The sequence below is a fragment of the Crotalus tigris genome, unplaced genomic scaffold (assembly GCF_016545835.1).
Source record: "Crotalus tigris isolate CLP2741 ecotype Arizona unplaced genomic scaffold, ASM1654583v1 scf7180000017739.2905288, whole genome shotgun sequence".
Taxonomy (NCBI): Eukaryota; Metazoa; Chordata; class Lepidosauria; order Squamata; family Viperidae; genus Crotalus; species Crotalus tigris.
This window is the reverse complement of record NW_024096605.1, coordinates 705,778-725,827: the sequence shown is the minus strand read 5'-3', so window position 1 is coordinate 725,827 and position 20,050 is coordinate 705,778. Positions and strand designations below refer to the sequence as shown.

At 36.1% G+C, this 20,050-nt stretch overlaps 1 protein-coding gene across 5 annotated transcripts in view; it reads right to left on the bottom strand.

The window, feature by feature from the left end:
- SLC44A3 (solute carrier family 44 member 3) overlaps positions 1-20,050 on the bottom strand; it is a 41,239-nt gene that overhangs the window by 11,996 nt on the left and 9,193 nt on the right. For all 5 annotated transcript variants that reach the window (XR_005556302.1, XR_005556301.1, XM_039339776.1 and 2 more), the window contains exons 7-10: positions 18,336-18,425; positions 14,967-15,091; positions 13,108-13,294; positions 10,349-10,514 (exon numbers count right to left, since the gene is read on the bottom strand). Coding sequence is in view for 3 of the 5 variants with exons in the window: in XM_039339776.1 (XP_039195710.1) it covers positions 10,349-10,514; positions 13,108-13,294; positions 14,967-15,091; positions 18,336-18,425 (568 nt within the window). In the remaining 2 variants the exon portion in view is untranslated. The remainder of the gene's footprint in view (positions 1-10,348; positions 10,515-13,107; positions 13,295-14,966; positions 15,092-18,335; positions 18,426-20,050) is intronic.

Genomic DNA, 20,050 nt, shown 5'->3' with positions numbered 1-20,050 from the left:
TTATCTTTTCCAGAATCTTCCCAGGTATTGACGTAAGGGTGATAGGTCTGTAGTTTCATGGATCTATTTTTTCCTTTTTTTGAAGATGGGAAGCTCTTTTCCAGTCCTCTGGTAGTTCCCCAGTGCTCCAGAATGTTTGAAAAAATATATTTCAGTGGTTCTGAGATCACATGTGCCAGTTCCCTGAGAACCTTGGGGTGTAATCCATCTGGTCCTGGTGACTTGAACTCGTTTAGGCTGGACAGGCGCTCACTTACCATTTTCTTGCCTATCTTGTGTTTCTAATCTGGTTTTTATGGTACTGTTTTTGATAGGTTGAACTGTTTTTTCCCTTTGTGTAAAGACAGATGCAAAACCCGAGTTAAATAGTTCTGCTTTCTCCCTGTTGCTTGTCACCTTCTTGCCACTTTACCCCACTAATGGACCAATGATTTACTTAATTTTTTTCTTGTTTTTTACATTTTGAAAGAAGCTTTTTTTGTTATTTTTGACTTTGGTCACAAACCTTAGTTCATTTGGAGTCTTAGCTTTCCTCACTTCATCTTTGCAGGCTCGAGCTATTTGCTGATATTCTGATTTAGTTATGTGCCCCTCTTTCCATTTTTTATACTTGTTCTTTTTCTTTCAATAAAAAACAAATGCTTTTCATACCTTCCCTGGACTTTGCCTGCATCTCCTCAAAGCTCACAATCTGGGAAAACCTGCTCTAGAGACTATTTTCCCATAAGAAAAGGAAACTATTATTGAGCTGTAAGGAAAGAGGAGAATAATGTAGACTTAAATTCTGAAGAATTCTGAACAGAAGAGAGCAGGAAACTAACAAACTAAGATGGAGCTAGACCAGTGGTTCTCAACCTGTGGATCGGGACCCCATTTGGGGTCAAACAACCATTTCTTGGGGGTCGCCAAACAAGGCTGTCCGCCATTTTTTCCCCTTTTCTTTGGCCACGCCCCTGGCACCCGGTGATATATAAGTGGTTGGGGGTCACCACAACATGGGGAACTGTATTATGGGGTTGCGGCATTAGAAAGGTTGAGAACCACTGAGCTAGACAATACTGGTTGTTGAAGATTGACTGGGAAAAGATTGACAAATTATCATGGGAAAAGATCTACTCTTTACAGACAACCTTCATGGAAAAGCTGAAAAGAGGGAAAAAAGTAGCCATGTGCAAAGAGCAACAGCCAAGCCAAGAGAGAGAAAAATGCAAACTATTGTAATTTCCTCCCATCTGTCTCCAAGTAATCTCACCTTAGCCATGAAACTGGCTAGGTAGCTATGAGCCAGTCATTCTCCTCTCAGCCTAACTTACTTCACACAGGGTTAAATAGGAGAAGGAAAGAGCATTAGCCGCTCAGGGTTACCTTGAATAGCAAGATGGGCAGCTATTTAATAGTGGATAGGAAGACCAGAAAAATAATGACAATGAAACATACCCTTCATCCTTGCAATGATGTTGACCGTCTCTACTTACAAAAGAAAATAGATGGACATGGAATGTTGCAAATACATCAGAAAATAGAGTAACAGAAAATGAAGAAGCTAAAGTGCTTTGGGACTTTAGAATTCAAACAGACAGCACCTGCCACATAATATCCCGGACTTAACAACTGTCAGTAAGAATGAGAAAAACATCTGGATAGTGGACATGGCATTACCTGGAAACAGCAAAACAGAAGAGAAAGAATTGGAGAATATCACAAAATACAAGAGTCAAAAAAGAAGAGGCACCAAGTTTATAGGTGACAGGCAGGGGGAAAAGTTCCTAGTCACTTTTCTTTCTCCTCCCCCTATTCTCCCCTCCAAATCAGAAACCCCAAGGGAAATCTTACCAGCCTACACACAACATAGAAATAGATTTGACTGTGGCAAAAGAAAGCAAAGATGGTACCCATAGCAATATCAGGCTGGGTGGTGCAGGGGTTAGAATGCAGTATTGCAGGTTGATTCTGCCCACAGCCAGGTATTCAATTCTGACTGGCTCAAGGTCGACTTCGAGGTCACTAAAATGAAGAGCCAGATAATTGGGGGCAAGATCATTGTGAACCACTTAGAGAGTGCTATAAAGCAGTGGTCCCCAACCTTTTTGGCAGCAGCGGCAACGGGGGCAGGGATGATTCCGTGTATGTGCAAATGAAGCTGCCTAATCCCGTACGTGCGCAAATGAAGCTTCACGTGCTTGTCTGACACTTGCGAAGCCTTGAGGCTTTTTTATAAAAATGGTAAAAAAGGAATAAATTAAATAAAGTAGGAAGAACAGAATTTAGAATTAACCACACTCCTGTTTAGCCAATACTGAATACTACAACATACCAAAGTAGACTACACTAGATTCAAGAAACCTTATTTTGTCAGGACACCCAGTAAAATGCCTGTTACTTTTTATTTTAACATAAAATCCCAAGGACTCACAAAAATTTCTTAGTGCTACATTACAGCTAAATGACTGTACTGCATTCCTGTGTTTTAGTATTTTCAACAGGAAATACCATAAAAGTGGTATGCATATATTTTAGTTATTTCAGGTTAGAAAACTATTTAAGGGTAACGATTGGATTTTTGTATAAAATAACTATCATACTTCAAAGGATTTTAATTTTCTCTGTCTTAGATTTTTTTTTCTAAGTTTCAATTGAGATAAATCAAAATGTCTCTTGATCAGCACTCACATTTGAAACTTCACATTAACATCTGAAGATATTATGATCTGATATAAGAGGGATTATGCATTCATTTGTAGTTAAATTACAGACATTAAAAGAATTAACTGTCTTTGCTTGATTACCTTTTACTTGTAAGAATAAATAATTAATGTGTGCAAAAGGTCTAGGAAAAGGTCTAGAAATTCTTTAAGTGATTCTCACCAATAATTTCCTTTCCTTTTTCTTGGCAAGGACCTGATATTCTTTGTATCTACAATCAAACTAAATATACAAAAGGAATAAAGCAAACGATCCTTATCAAAAGTAATAGGACTTAAAGAATGCCATAAGCTGGTCTACTGACACATAATCCTTTGTAGAATTACAGATTCAAGGTCATATAATATGCTGAAGCTAGAAACTAGGGCAATTCTCATGGTGTTTCTAGTAGTGCAATCATGTAAATATTGTATGACATTTAAGAGGGATTGAAGGAAACATCACTATGAGAAAATGGTCTTGGCCTGCTCTTAGCAACATATTCCTGAACTGTCTTTGTGATTGATATAGTATAACTATTCTTAAACGCGCTCTATTGTTCTTGTTGTTATGATTTTAAAAAATACATTAATAACATTTTCTCTTTATTTGTTTAAATCTGAGAAGTACTTAGCAGCTTCACAAATTTAAAGCTAGCTTCCAGTATTCCTATTAATGATTTTAGTAGGAGAGAATTATATAGTGCTAATTTTCCTCAGAGATCCTTAACAGTCAAGCAATATTTCTGCTACAAAATAATACTGGGAAGAGCATAATTCAAATGTTAGAAACAGAATAGTGATATAGAATAAAAGCCTTCCTCCCAATGAAAATCAATAAGTATGATGGCTGAGTTGGAATTTCAGTGCATGTTTACTGAAGTCTTCTACCAATCAACTGAATTTCCAAAAATGCATTATCTATTAAGGTAAAAGCTATATATTTGAATACGCAGAGCCCATTTGCACAAGCTATATGGCACGCTGTTATCTGAACCTCTCGTTTTCATTACAGTTTCTAAGGAATGCATCTTTCATCAAAAATAAAAGAAAGCAAAGCATGTTTCATTATTATTGTTTTAGGTCAAACAGATGTCTCCTGAATAAGTAATCCAGCTGAAACAACTCACAACCGTCCCCAGTTTAATTCTGCTTAGGAGAAGACAGCAGAGTGCCTAATGGACTATGTAGTAAGGAAGCAGATTTGCAAAATTGAAAGTCTCTCCAGTTTCCTGTAACTCCTTTCTAGCTAAAAAGGAAAGCTTTACACAGACTACAATAAACAAAGCTCTTGTTCACGTCACTCCCACTATGTGAATAACAGTTGTTTTTCTTTTCTATATTTATGACATTGTTCTACTGTATCGATTCATCTCATTTTCTACACGCTGACCAAGCAAATAATAGGAAGAGAGGTCAACACCAGGGGAAGTGTAAGGTTTTCAATTCAAATGTCTATCACGTAACTTTTACAATTATCAGTGGTATTAAGATAGTCAAGTTTAGTTCTGACATGATACAATCATATTTGAAAGAGATTACTGTAATGCGCTCTACATGGGGCTACCCTTGAAGAGCATTCGGAGGCTGCAGTTAGTTCAGAATGCAGCCGCGAGAGCGATTGTGGGTGCACCAAGGTACACCTACGTGTCACCTATCCTCCGCGAGCTGCACTGGCTTCCTGTGGGTCTCCGGACGCAATTCAAGGTGTTGGTTATCACCTTTAAAGCCCTTCATGGCTTAGGACCAGGTTACTTACAGGACCGCATACTGCCGCATAGTTCCCAGAGACCAGTGAGGTCCCACAGATTGGGCCTCCTTCAGGTCCCGTCGGCCAGACAATGTCGGCTGGTGGGCCCTCGGGGAAGGGCCTTTTCTGTGGTGGCTCCGACCTGGTGGAATCAACTTCCCCCCAAAATTCGAACTACTCCCACCTTGCTGGCCTTTAAGAAAGCCATTAAAACTTTCCTGTTCTGGCAGGCCTGGGGTTGATGTCCCCCGGGGGGGGGGGGATACGATTGGGACATGCTGTATGAATGCACTTATTTTACTGTTTTATTGTTATATTTATTGTTTTAATTTTGTACGCCGCCCTGAGTCCCTAGGGATTGGGCAGCATATAAATTTTATTAATAAATAAAGGTATTCGTTAGAGGACATATTGGTAAAATCAACATTTCCTACTGGAATTAAACTAGTCCACAATTATTTATCCTATACATTCTGGTTAAAAGGATGGTAATAGGATACAGTATTCAAAATTAATGTTTTATGAAAACTTTGCTATAATTCTGTGTGTTCTAAAAGTATCTTAGGCAGTATTTGTCTTGTGTAGATGCTCAGAATCCATAGCTATGTTCTAAAAGAATACGTCTGAAAAACGAAACTGTTGTTCAGACAGGAGACATAATATTTGCATTACTTTGCAAATTGAATACAAATCTAAATTACATATTTTCTAGTAAGACAAAATTAAAATATTATGCATCACTGGATATAATTACTGTGAATGCTTTCTTTCTCCTCACCAAGCTACTGAAGTAAAATAATCACATCATGTTGATGTTTTATGAAAATTATGAAAGAAAAAGAATTTAACCAAAATCCTTCATATCCAACAGGGGTGAGACATCCTTGCTATAAATAGAATTGAAACCTTATGAAGTAGTGATTCTGTAATGCATGAGCTCAACCAAAATTAGTGGACCAGAGGAATGCTGTGGATATAATTTACTTGGACTTCAGTAAGGTATTTGACAAAGTAGATCACAACCTACTACTTGTGAGATAGAAAAATGCAGGTTAGACAGCATCACCACCAGATGGATCCATAGCTGGCTGACCGGCTGTACTCAGCATGTGGTCCTCAACAGAACCACATCACATGGAAGGAAGTGTGTAGTGCGGTGCACCAGGGTTCTATTCTGGACCCAGTGCTCTTCAACATCTTCATCAACGATTTGGATGAGGGGATAGATGGGGAACTCATCAAATTTGGAGACGACATCAAGCTGGCAGGAATAGCCAACACTCCAGAAGACAGGCTTAGGATACAGGAAGATCTGAACAGACTTGAACACTGGGCGCTATCTAACAAAATGAAATTCAATGGTGAAAAAAGTAAGGTTCTACATTTAGGCAAGAAAAACCAAATGTACAGGTATAGTATAGGGGGTATTTTGCTCAATAGTACTAGCTGTGAGAGGGATCTCTGAATCCTAGTGGACAATCATTTAAACATGAGCCAGCAATGTGCTGCAGCTGCCAAAAAAGCCAACACAGTGCTAGGCTGCATTATCAGAGGGATAGAATCAAGATCACGTGAAATATTAATACCACTTTACAATGCCTTGGTAAGGCCACACTTGGAATACTGCATCCAGTTTTGGTCACCACGATGTAAAAAAGATGTTGAGACTTTAGAAAGAGTACAGAGAAGAGCAACAAAGATGATTAGGGGACTGGAGGCTAAAACATATAAGGAACGGTTGCTGGAATTGGGTATGTCTAGTTTAACGAAGAGAAGGACGAGGGGGGACATGATAGCAGTGTTCCAATATCTCAGGGGCTGCCACAAAGAGGAGGGAGTCAAGCTATTTTCCAAGGTGCCTGAAGGCAGGACAAGAAGCAACGGGTGGAAACTAATCAAGGAGAGAAGCAACCTAGAATTAAGGAGAAACTTCCTAACAGTTAGAACAATTAACCAGTGGAACAACCTGCCTCCAGAAGCGGTGAATGCTCCAACACTAGAAGTTTTAAAGAAGAAACTGTGGAAGTTTAAAGAAGAAACTGGACAGCCATTTGTCCAAAATGGTATAGGGTTACCTGCCTGAGCAGGGGTTGGACTTGATGACCTCCAAGGTCCCTTCCAACTTTTTTATTATTATTATTATTATTATTATTATTATTATTATTATTATTATTATTATGGATCATCACACAGTCAGCCAGATGTTCAGACTGGATTTGGCATTTTGTCTACCTATCGAGTCCTTACCAGGACCTGGGATAGGCAGATGTGGATGTTTGATGATATTACAGATATCGTCGCAGGATGGAAGCAGTTCCTTAGTAAGGCCGCCTTTTGCAATTGACTAATAGCGAATTTGTCAATGCCAATGGTGTTCAAGTGGTGCTCCAGTTGTTTTGGGATTGCACCCAAGGAGCCTATTACTATTGGTACTACCCTTGCTTGCTTTTGCCACAGTCTTTCTATTTCTATTTGTAGGTCTTTGTATTTTGTTATCTTCTCCAGTTCTTTCTCTTCTATTCTGCTGTCTCCAGGCACTGCCACGTCCACTATCCAGACTTTTTTGTCTTTCTTATCGACAATTGTTAAGTCTGGGGTGTTATGTTGCAGGTGCTTGTCTGTTTGAATTCTGAAGTCCCAGAGCAGTTTAATTTTATCATTTTCTATGACTTTCTCTATTTTATGATCCCACCGCCAGGGCCTTTTGCACGGGAAGCAAACAATAGCAACAATACAGAAGCACTTTACCAGGGTCCTCTTCTGCATCTTTTCTAAACTTTCCAAGCTTAGTTTACATTCCTGGGATTGATTGGAGATTCCCACTCTGGTTACGAATGAGTTATTGGGGCCGTTAAAACCCTCCTGTTCCGGCAGGCCTGGGGCTGATGTCCCCGGGGGGCCGGGATATGATCGGACTCGCGGTATGACTGCTTTATTTTATTCTTTTATCATTGTTTTAACTTTGTACGCCGCCCTGAGTCCTTTGGGATTGGGCGGCATATAAATATTGAAAATAAAATAAATAAATAAATGTAAGAATATTTAAAAACAGAACCACCTGCCAAATGAAACTATAGTGTTCATAATCCAACAAATCACAGACTACCCATTCTGCATAAGCCAGGCAGGTTAATTCAAACAAACAAATCTGTTTACCTATGCAAGAGGATGAGAACTACAGGAGAAACTCTAAACCTATTAATACAACTCAAAGCACATCGCGCTATTAACCAAATAGTAAAATATAAAAATTAGAATTCCCAGTTCTAATTGTGGATAACATCAAAGTTTCATGAAAACAACAGAAAACTGTGAAACCTTTGAGGGTAGAGAATATTGCACGTTTACAATATTTAATGAAAAAGAAGCTTTTAGGGACTGTCTCTGATAAATCCTTCTGATAGTACAGATAGGCCTTGACCATAACTGAGCCCAAAATTTATTTTGGTGAGCAAGACAGTTGGTTAAGTGAATGTTGCCATTTTACAAGCTTCCTTGCCACAGTTGTGAAGTGAATCAGTTCTTTCCACAGTTGTTAAGTTGGTATCACGGTTGTGAAGTAAATCTGGCCTCCCCATTGACTCTGCTTGTCAGAAGGTCCCAAAAGGTGATCACATGACTTCAGGAAACTGTAACCGTCATAAATGCACGCCACTTGCCAAGTGTCTGAATTTTGATCAGTGACCGTGGGGATGCTGCATGCTGGTCTTGTGAAAACTAGTCATAAATCACTTTTTTCAGTGCCGCTTGGAACAGTCACTAAATCAGGGGTAGGCAACCTTGGCTCTTTTATGACTCGTGGACTTCAACTCCCAGAATTCCAGAGCCAGCATGGCTCAGCTTGGAAACCTTCATTTTTCCTCAGCATGGCTGGCTCAGGAATTCTGGGAGTTGAAGTCCACGAGTCATAAAAGAGCCAAGGTTGCCTACCCCTACACTAAATGAATGGTTTTAAGTCAAGGACTACCTGTATTTCTTCCGGGCTAAAACTCAATAAATCTTGCTTGATGCCAGAGGCACTGATGCCTTTCTTCCTTTCTGACAGAATTTCTAGAACACAGAGCCTTATCACCCACATTCACTCTCTAATACATTATACACATATAGCTAAAAAAAAAACCCAAGCAACTTATTATACATTAAACAGACCATTAGAAGTAATTTATTTATTTAGGCTTTTATATAACTCTTTTAAGGTATTAAATGTGTTGGGCATTCTGTGTCCTGTTCATGCATAATATTAAGCTGTAATATTAACTGATTTGTTTTGGTGTAATGTGAACCAAGCTACTATGGTTTATTCAAAAAAAACCATGTTCATAAAGTAAATACTGGTTTAATGTTATGTGTGAACCATGCCATATCACCCTAATCCCAACAAATCTTATAGTTAAGTATTACCGTATTTTCCGGAGTATTAGACGACTCGGCGTATAAGACGACCCCCGACTTCGGAGCCGATTTGCATGCTTTAGAAAGTCATCTTATACGCCGGAAAATACGGTATTTCAAAATGAAACAAAGCAAGCTTGATTGATTTAATTCTAAATCACTGCTCAGTATCATTTGCAAGTCTGATTTCTCACGTGTAAGTTAAAAGCATCTACTTTGGTTTTCTGCTAGCTCTTGTGTTATGTTTCAAAAAACAATATGCAATTATTTTGGATGATAAATAAGTAAACATGAATGGCTAATTTATCGTCCTACTAGAGGTTTCTCAAGAGAATGTAAAATAAACTCAGACGATTTGACAATAAAAAGATTACTTATCAGTGATCTTATATACAATTATCAGAAAGATCTGAAGTGGATAAAAGATGTTATTGTTTGAACATAGGACTGTGTTTGAAACAGAACTATGTATTAATGATCAAGATGCTATTGCTAAAATTTATAAACTTTTGTTGAAATATATGACAGAAAAACAAGTAAAAGAATGTATGCTAAAATGGATTAAAATTTCTGGTTATTATATATAAATAGAGCATTGGGAAAAATGGGTCATTGAAAGGAGTGGAATTTATCTGGGGGACATGTAAAAAGGCTAAAAACGTTTAGATATAAATAATAATTAATTCAAAAGATTTTAAAGATTAAAGTATAGCTGAAGCCAAAGGCAGTAGCTATAGTTGACTGGAAATCCTTAATAGATTTTTTTTTTTTGCATGAAACAAATTGTGATTTGTTGTTTTAATTAGAAATAATGGGTAAAAGAAAAAAGTTAGCTTTTCTTGGTAACCATACAGCAGAAGAAATCAGAAGCTTCCTTGTCTGTATTTTTGTTTTTCCTCCCTCTCTATCTTCTCCTTATCCTGTATCAGTTTGTTGGTTTTTATATTCTTTTCAGTTTTTTAAAAATTAAATTTATATAAAACACAATCTGCAATATTTAATTACGGTTTAATAACAGTCTTGGATTACAAAACATGATTTGAGCTTTCTGGATGTAAACAAACCATTAATTTAAAGCCAGTTCTAGTTTTCTATCCAATGGAAAACTGCTATTAGTTGAAAACACCAAATGTTTCTAATCTTTTCCCCAAAGTCATGCCAGAGTAGCAGAAGTAATGTGGGAAAGTCTAGAAGTCTGAATCCTGTTGATGTACTACTAAATTATAGATTCTGTTAGGCATGAATGCAGCCATTGAATTAATGAGACAAGCAAGATTTGAAAGAAAGCTACTTAGTTCACAGAATAGAACATCAACCAGTAAAGATCAACTTCTCTCATCACATTCCTCAATAATTATATAATCCTGTTTATACTTACACAGAAAGGAATCCATTGACTTCAAGAGGGCTTGTTTATATATACTTAAGAGGATTGTTTGATTTTTTTTCCCCTAATCCCTTAAAAACACAATAAAAGCAAGCTAAGAAACAAGTTTCTGGCAATTAGTTTAACTGTTGTACATACCGGTTGAAGAAACAGGTAAATATAGTCCCAGCCACAGTCATTTGCTGACATGCTAGAATAAATTCAGTGGTCCAGATAAGCCCCAGTAAATGATACCACCACATGTAGCGGATTCCAAATCGAAATTTGTATTTCACTTGGCCCCCAGAAATGACTTGCGCATTGCCTATAAATTTAAGGCAAAAAGAATAGACATCAATATTCTTCTAATCTCCTTTTTTAAAGTTTGGCCAGCTGTTATTCAACTGTTTACCGTATTTTAGAGACAATTTATAATGAAGATATTTGGAACTGATTATAGATTAAAAAAATAAGATAATAAAAACAAGACTAAGAACAATGTTCATGCTAAAAAAAATAAAAACTAGGGATAGATTAAAAACAAGGTGCAGCCCCAAAATGTTTAAGTTACATCAAAATAAGATATAGTATAACTATAAACTTTTAAAACACCGAGACAGCTTTGTATATACAGGTAGTCACAATTGTGACTAGCAATTATTCCATTATTAGGTGAAATGGTCACTAAAGTGAAACAGCAACTGTTCCTATGATCTGGATGCAGCTTTCCTTTGCTTTACAGACCAGTGAAGGATGTGAGGATTCATCAGAAAGTTACTTTTTCATATACCATAGTAACAGTCGCTAAACGGACTGCCTGTATCAATTAGAACTTAAGGTATTAAGTTAGCTAACATAACTTCAACATTCCATGGAGAGAAAACAAAGATTTACAAAATTAAAAAGATTGCAAAAGGAGATAAGAATATGCACCTGTACTAGAAAATACGTACATATAGAGAAAAGGGTAATGTATTCGTGTCATACTCTATTTTTTTTTCTTTCCCTTACCATGGGAAAGAAATGCAAAAGGAAACTTTCTAACAGATCTAGTGGCTGTTACCGTTCTATCAATTTCAGACATTAACATGTCCATTATGAATTAGAACCTCTAACTGCTTCTAAATGGATGGCTGGGCAGGGACTGAAAGAGAAAAAACTTTGTAAGTATTCTAAGTGAAGCACATTGTCTAGGAAATATGTGACCTTCAAATCAACTCCTACATATAAAGGCGAGCTAGCTGTCTTTTCAAGGTTATAGAAAGTGTTTCCTTGCAACCTAACAACACATTAGCTAAGGTCAGCTAAAGGAAAACTGCACATGACTACTGATAATGCCAATTTTCTTTTTCACTCACACTAATTTGTATTTTCATGTTAAAGCGATAGAACACAATAAATAGAGTATTAAATAGTCATTTTAAAATATCTACTAGAGGTTTAAGTGGTAGAACAGAAAGAGCAGCATTTAATGTCAGCTTTCAGAATCCCCCACTTCAAGCAATGGTTTGGCTTAGATTCTCATACAGGGAGGAGCAACTCACATCCATTAGTTTTGCGGCAATGAATCCAGACTCCAGACCTACTTGAATCCTGAAACCTAAACCAGCATGTAATTAAATTTAGATTGCAACAGAGCAAGGTCACTTGAAGATAAGGCTCACATCCCACTAAATGACTAGCATTGTGAATCAAAGGCCACTTTATTTTTTCAGGAGGATGGCATCTGCCAAGGATACCTATATCCTGTAAATATAGGTTTCACTGTAATATGGAAAATAAATCATGCTATTTTTTTTACACATCACCCCGTTTTCATTACCTTAATTGGCAGACTATAATAAAATTAATTATAATGTTTCGCTTCAATCCATAGAGTATTCTATAATCATTTTTAAATATCAACAAATAATTTCCCTCATGGCTTTATTCTTGCAGAATTGTCTTATTATTTAAATTTGGTTTTTAAATCCTAGCATTGGCATTCCTTTTGGAGAGGGGCACAAATGCAGCATATAAAACTAAGCTGCATGGATACATCAAGTTCTATCTCACACAATGTAATTTTAACAGAAAACCTCATACAGCAGAAATATTAATAGGCATTATCTGTTTGACTGCAAAGTTTTGATAAAAGAAGAGAGTCATTTTCACTTTATCCCTCAATGTTCTTGTTTTTTTTAATTTGGGAAGGTTTGGGGACATATCTACCTCAACTGAATAGTTTTTTCAATTACTTTTTCATTCTGAAATTTTGCAAATAGAAACAAAATTAATAATGGTTCCTTCACACTAGAGAGGCAACTAGCTGGCTGATTGTTAATTTCTGCATTGATAATGTATTCTCATACCATTGTACTCATACTTACCTTACCTTATGTGTGATCTGTGGACTTTGACACTCTCCTTTATTTCCATAGTAGAAACAAAACACTGCCTTAGCAGGTGTATTAAATCATACAATTAAAATTAAGTTTTCTTAATTCAAGCAAATACTATGCATTTTGAAGAAGTACAGGTTCACCAATTTTACCATCCTTGCTCAAGACCATAATCATCCAGGCCTCCTTAATTGCAAGTAAGAGAAAATGAATATTCTTTTTGCAGGAAATGCTGTTTTTATCTTAAGGTCAAATAAGGGGAGACCGAGAGAAGTAAATATACATGGCTAGGATATGCTGTTCATAAAAAGATAACTTAAGCCAATATCTATGTTAATCAGATAAAACCAATTTAGGGTCTAGCTTGATTGGTTCTAGATCAACAGTAAAGTAGATCCAGATACTAGAAAACAAAATAGCTTGTGTAACACTCACGCACCAACATACTTACACACCTCGACAATTTTAAAAACTTTTGATCATCAGGGGAAAATGATATATTTATGTAGCAAAGAGGATTGTTGTAACATTACTGACCTGCAGTTCCTAAGCTCAGGAGCACAGCCACCCAGTTCATCCAGAACAAAATAAGTATTACAAACGTCCAGATAGGTTGAAAATACAAAAAAGGGGCCTTGCCAATTATTTTATTGGCAGCCTGAAACAGCTGAATAATCAAATGAATCTTCTTCCTTAATAACACTATCAGGACAATTAGGATCACCTATAAAAAAAAATAATGCAGTAAAATGGTTCTATTGCCAAATGAGAAACAGTCTTTAGGAACTGAACTCAATAATTTTGAGATGGGTAATCTTACAAATCTACTTTATAAATACACCAACACAGAGAGTAAAATTTCAATGTCGTATTTCAAAATCGTACAACACGCCTGCCCAAGAAAATGTGTAGAAGATACACTATAAAAACCACAGCTTCTACACAGAAAGAGCTCAAATATAACTTCAACAAATAAGGGTGGTTTTTTTTTGTTGGATCCTTTTTTAAAAACTTTTTTTTAAAACTTTTTTTTAAAGTTTTCTTACTGATCTAAATATAAACAGCTACAATTATACAGCAGGAAAATGCAACATGAAGACCAGTCATATATATGATTATATGTATGATTAAAAATGAGGTGCAGAAAGATCTCTGTCTTAACAGTACAATGTTAAATGTTAAGCTTATTCAAAATATACTTTTGTGTATTTTATTGTTAATACAGCTCTCTTCCTCGATGTATCTGCTGCCCCCTTCTGCCAGCAACTGGGTATAGTAGTTAATGAGGCAAAAACATTGCTACTACTGACTCTTGGGGCCCCCAAATCTCTATTAATTGAATCTGATGATGGACACAAAAGCCTAATTCACATTGGTACAATGCACATGTACAGCAACCGTGCGCATTCTCTCCCTACAGCTTAAATATGTCCTATTCCACTGTAATCTGATATTTATTAGCTGGTACAAACTATCAAGTAATTTGATTTTAAAAATGAATACATTCCGAGGCCTATACTACAAGGTTTGAGTCAGTCATGTTGAGTATATTTTATATCAAGGTTCCAATTGGATCTTCTAATTGTCTTCACTAAAGATTCTGAAAAGTATAGATCAATTAAAACAAATATGTTGTATCCAGGCATCCCTGCAATCTGACTTATTTGGATATTATGACTGATGCTATTACTTTTCATGTATCAAATTCTGAATGTCCTTAAATAAAATCTTAGCAGCAATTAATATAAGAAGGCTTTAGTGAAAAACAAATGTGTCAATCAAATATAATTTGAAAAGTTTCAGATTGATAAACATGAGATGTGTTTATGACTTAAAACAGCAACACCTTAGGTGGATCAGCTTTTCACAGCAAGATCCAAGGTAACAGGATAGCCCCTTATCTCCTAGCATTCATTAGTGTGCATGTTTCTATGTTATTGTTGTCCAATAATAGCCATATCAAGGAAGGATAATTCACCTGAAGCAAATGCTGATTTGTGTATGTTGCTTTTTACAGGTTATGTATACCTACTAGAAACAATTTAATTGCTAGAAGCAATTAAAAATTTATTTATTTATTTATTTATGAGACTTATATACCGCTTTAAGTGCAAGCACTCTCTAAGCGGTGTACACCAGTAAGCAATGTATATATATATATATTTACATTGCCCCCAACAATCTGGGTCCTCATTTTACCTACCCCAGAAGGATGGAAGGCTGAGTCAACCTTGAGCCGGTGAGATTTGAACCGCTGACCTGCTAAACACAGTCAGCTAAAGTGGCCTGCAGTACTGCACTCTAACTGCTGCGCCAGTTTAGCAAATACTTCTGATGAAGTCCCATCTTATCCTATATCCACAGAATATTACTGATAATATACACAGATGTCTTACCGCAACAAATGTAGATATAATAGAAAGTCCGCATAATAATTTCATATTTTCTTTTTCAGTTTCTAATTCTATGATGGGCCCGCTGCTGTTATTGTAATAAATCCACCACATAACACCTGAGACAACTAGAACAAACACAGAGACCCAGCAATGTTTATTTAATTTAAAAGACAAAGGGCAGCACTGGCATATTAAGCTTATCATCAAGCATTTACTCAGCATGATTCAAACTGGAGTTCCAAAGAGACTAAAAAATTAAGTTGGCACAAAAAAAGGTAGCACAAACTAAAATTCTACTCTAGTTTGCATTTTTGTGAGACAACACTGTCGATGCATACAATATCACCTTCCACTCCAACTACCTGCTAAGAATGTTTGATTATAACTGGGTTCTTTACTTATGAAGGCACAGGTGGATCTGCATCTCCTTAGATCTTCAGCCAAGGAATTTCAGCCAGCAGGGTCCAGAAAAAAGCTTTCCTGCCATGGCACATCCTGCCCTCTGGCACATCTTGCCCTGCAAAGTCAGATCTGCTCCCACCCTTTTGGCCCTCCAAAAGGCCTTGAACACCTGGCTGTGCCAACTAGCCTGGAGCCCCAATTGGGATGTGGCACTTTGGAGGTGGCTAATGGAGTAGATAGTAGATCCTACCTTTTCTCTGTGCACTTTGCTCCCTCTCTCTCCATCCTGCTTAATTTTATTTTATTTTATTTTTTAAATTTAAGATCCTCATGTATTGTTTTAATGTTTTATAGCACACTTTAATCAACGCCTGTAAGCTACCTACCCCATACCTTTCGCGAGATGGGTGGCATGCAAGTTTAATAATAAATAATGTCAGTTACAGATCATTCTTGAGTAGTAGAAAAATTGTTGAAAATATGGCAGGAAGAACTACTAACTGATTTAAATGGAAATCAAGCACTACTTTTGAGAGGAAATTTTAGGGAGAGAATCACTTCCTCTCTTTAGATGCTGTAGAACTGAATGTCTGCACAAGCAAAATTTGCAATGTTCACGTGAATTTTAGTAAAATCCTTTTCCTCCTTACTGTAATATGTGGTAAAGTTAGGTAAGATTTCAAGTTCTTGGTAATGTAGCATGTTTTTTGGATGCTGAAAAGCTGATCTATTAGTTCAGAATTTAACAATAAGGGAGAGGTTCAAATTTTCCCCCTTTTTATTTCACACAGTACTGAACAGGGTGATCTGTCTTATGTTGTGAATTTTCTTGCATTATTTGAATAAAAGACATATCGTCATCATTAGATTTTTTCCCCTTGATCTCAATATTCCGGGCAAGAATAAATGACAAAAAGAGATAAGAATATAATCAATAACATCTTCTCCCCTCATCGATAAACAACTACATTGATCTATATGATTACCACAACAAATATAATTGTAATTATCATCCCAAATTCAAGACTGATTCCTGGAAATCAATTCATAGCAATAGGTATACAGCTTTTAAGATAATACACCTCTTAAGATTATATTCAAAATGGTTACATACAGCTTCCCAAATGTTGTGTTTGATGGATTCTTGCAAGTATTGGCATATCCTATAGTACTTTAATTGTATGCAGAAAGAAAATGTTTTAATCACATTACTTATCTCACCTAAGAAAGTTTGTCTTCTGCATGAGGGGTATAAACTTCAACACGATATAAAGTAGTGCCTGTTTATCCATTTTAATAGGAGAATTTGAAAAAAAAATTGATGCAAAGATCTATAATTTCTGGGAAACTAACATAGGGGCAATTCCTAAAAATGAAATATCCCAACACGATTCCCATAGGTATTAACTAATTGTGGATATCGATCCTAGAATTGCTAAACTGGACACCTTCCCTGAAATTGCCCTTAAGTTTTATTTCCAATAATTATGCTTCTTTAGTTTTGCTTCTGTAAAATGGAGCAAAATAAATATATAAATCAAATGAAATAAATAGCTTGGTGTTTGGAACTTCATTCCAATTTGGCACTTCATTAGTCAATTTACTTTCCTTTACATATATTTGTCTTTTGGAATACATGTATTTTTTTACTAATTCTCTCTACCACCACCCTACACTCTGAAAAACACTTATGTTAAATATATTCAAGAGTTAGGAATGCCTTATTAAATAATTAAGAAGAGAGCAAGAGTTCTCCAAGATCTAATACAAAGTTTTCTTATGCTTCCGAATCCCTTCAGATGCCAGAGACTTTAACATTCAAAATATATGTTTGGGTACTAACCTATGAATCCTATTGAAATTATTTTTCATTTGTTAGTAATCTAGGTGACAGAAGAATCAGATCTATTTTTTTCATTAAATTAGTGGTTTTTGAATGAAATATAGAAAGAACCATGAATGTTCAAAGATTTTTTTTTCTACACGTAGTTCTTTACACTGTACGTTTTCTGATTATGTTTTTTCAGGGTATGAGAGTTTTTCATCAGGATGAAAGGAAGTGAAATGCCCTCATGTTAATGTATAACTGGTAAAATAATTTGGCATGAAGGCCAGCCAACACTCCAGAAGACAGGCTTACGATACAGGAGGACCTGGACAGACTTGAACATTGGGTGCAATGAAATTCAATGGTGAAAAAAGTAAGGTTCTACATTTAGGCAAGAAAAACCAAATGTACAGGTATAGTATAGGGAGTACCTTGCTCAATAATAGTAACTGTGAGAGGGATCTCGGAGTCCTAGTAGACAATCACTTAAATATGAGCCAGCAGTGTGCTGCAGCTGCCAAAAAAGCCAACACAGTGCTAGGTTGCATTAACAGAGGGATAGAATCAAGATCACGTGAAGTATTAATAACACTTTACAATGCCTTGGTAAGGCCACACTTGGAATACTGCATCCAGTTTTGGTCACCACGATGTAAAAAAGATGCTGAGACTCTAGAAAGAGTACAGAGAAGAGCAACAAAGATGATTAGGGGACTGGAGGCTAAAACATATAAGGAACTGTTGCTGGAATTGGGTATGTCTAGTTTAAACGAAGAGAAGGACGAGGGGGGACATGATAGCAGTATTCCAATATCTCAGGGGCTGCCACAAAGAAGAGGGAGTCAAGCTATTCTCCAAGATGCCTGAAGGCAGGACGAGAAGCAACAGATGGAAACTGATCAAGCAGAGAAGCAACTTAGAACTAAGGAGAAACTTCCTGACAGTTAGAACAATTAACCAATAGAACAACCTGCCTCCAGAAGTGGTGAATGCTCCAACACTGGAAGTTTTTAAGAAGAGACTGGACAGCCATTTGTCTGAAATGGTGTAGGGTTCCTGCCTGAGCAGGGGGTTGGACTCGATGACCTCCAAGGTCCCTTCCAACTTTATTATTATTATTATTAATTATAAATACTTACATAATAATCCAAATACAAGTAATGTAAGAAAAATATGGACCACGAGCATATTGATGCATCTGAAGGCTAGCATCATTAGGGCAGACAAAACTGTAACAAAAACAATTGAATAGATTGTTTATTTTAACAAGCTAAGTGGAGTATATAGAAAATTTCTTTGTATCTAGAGATGGAAATTGCACTTCTTGCCAATTTAACTGCCAAATATTACAGGATCCAATGATAGCCTCACTGTGCACATACTGTCTTTGATTTTAGCAATAAATTCTATATATCTTCATACAGGTCTTATCACTTTGAGATAGAAATTAATTCAATTTCTCTTCCAATTCAATACAATATTTTTATTTAGATTCTATTATATTTATTGTTGTTGTTTATTTTTAAGGATACATGATCAACTTTCCATTTTTCTTATGCTGTTCATTTCATTTGCATTTGTATTCAGAATTAGTTCTCTTTGTAAAAACTGAATTACATAATCTTTAAATATCATGTATTAATCTTTCTGAACCAACAAAAAGTGTAATGATAATCATTGATAAATATATAGGTGCATTTGTATGTGTAAGAATCATGTAAGTGTGTATTTAACATTAGCAGATTATCAATTGCTAAATTCCGAAAGAAAGTAAAGGATGTAATTAAGGAAAAGGTCAGAATTCATGATATTTTAATGATTAAACTACAGGTAGTCCTCATTTACCAACATATGACTGGGTCATAAAGTTCACCATAACATGATCGCACCAACTTATGACAGCATTTCTGACAGTCTCAATTGCTGTTGTTAGGCAAATCCTGTGTGTCAAATTTGACAGCCATTTGTGACCTCCTTGTTGGAAGCCATCAGTGAAAGTTTCAAATGGTGTTCACGTAATCCTGGGACTCTATGACCACTATAATTGTGAGTTGGTTGCCAAGCGACCAAAGCACATTACTGTAGGGATGCTGCAACGACTGCAATGATGAAGAACTGTTGTAAGTCCCCCTCATTCATCACTATAACCTCAAACAGTCACTGAATGAATGGCCGTTAAGTGAGAACTATTCTCTTTCTTGAAAAACAAACATTTTAAAAACACAACATACAATTGTTAGGATAATTCTTATGATTAAGAAGCTCTTGTTTTGTTTTTAATTAATCACATCAATTAGCACTGAGATAAAAGTGTTTTCCTACTTTACTTTTTGATATTCATACTGAATATCAAACTACTGAATGTAACTACTGTGTATGCTCACAAGCACTTCAAATTTATACCTGAATCTCATTTGCTTCTCACTTCTGAATGTGTTAGAATGAATATTTTTACTGGTAATTATCATGCACATCGTAAATGGTGAAATTCTCTCCAACAGCAGCTATTTTATGAAGTGGTATTTTAAAAATTACCTATGAGCTCCTATTCTTCCCTTTCTACTCCATTTTTTTGTAATGTATCATTCAGAGAAATTTCTGCAGAATTCAAAAGTTTACACACCTCTCTGGATTCATCTGATCAGTCTTATAAAACTCTGGCTATGATTTTGGATAGATTTTGTGTCCCCACCCCTCCCGTTTGCGCAACATTAATATGGGCATATTTTTCTTTAGGATAAATATTCTATATCTTTTCTACACTTTAGCAAGAAGAAAATCTTCTATTACTTATTGAGATACATTACTGATATGTAGAATGGAGAATTTTCCAACTAAAATATATGATCAGATA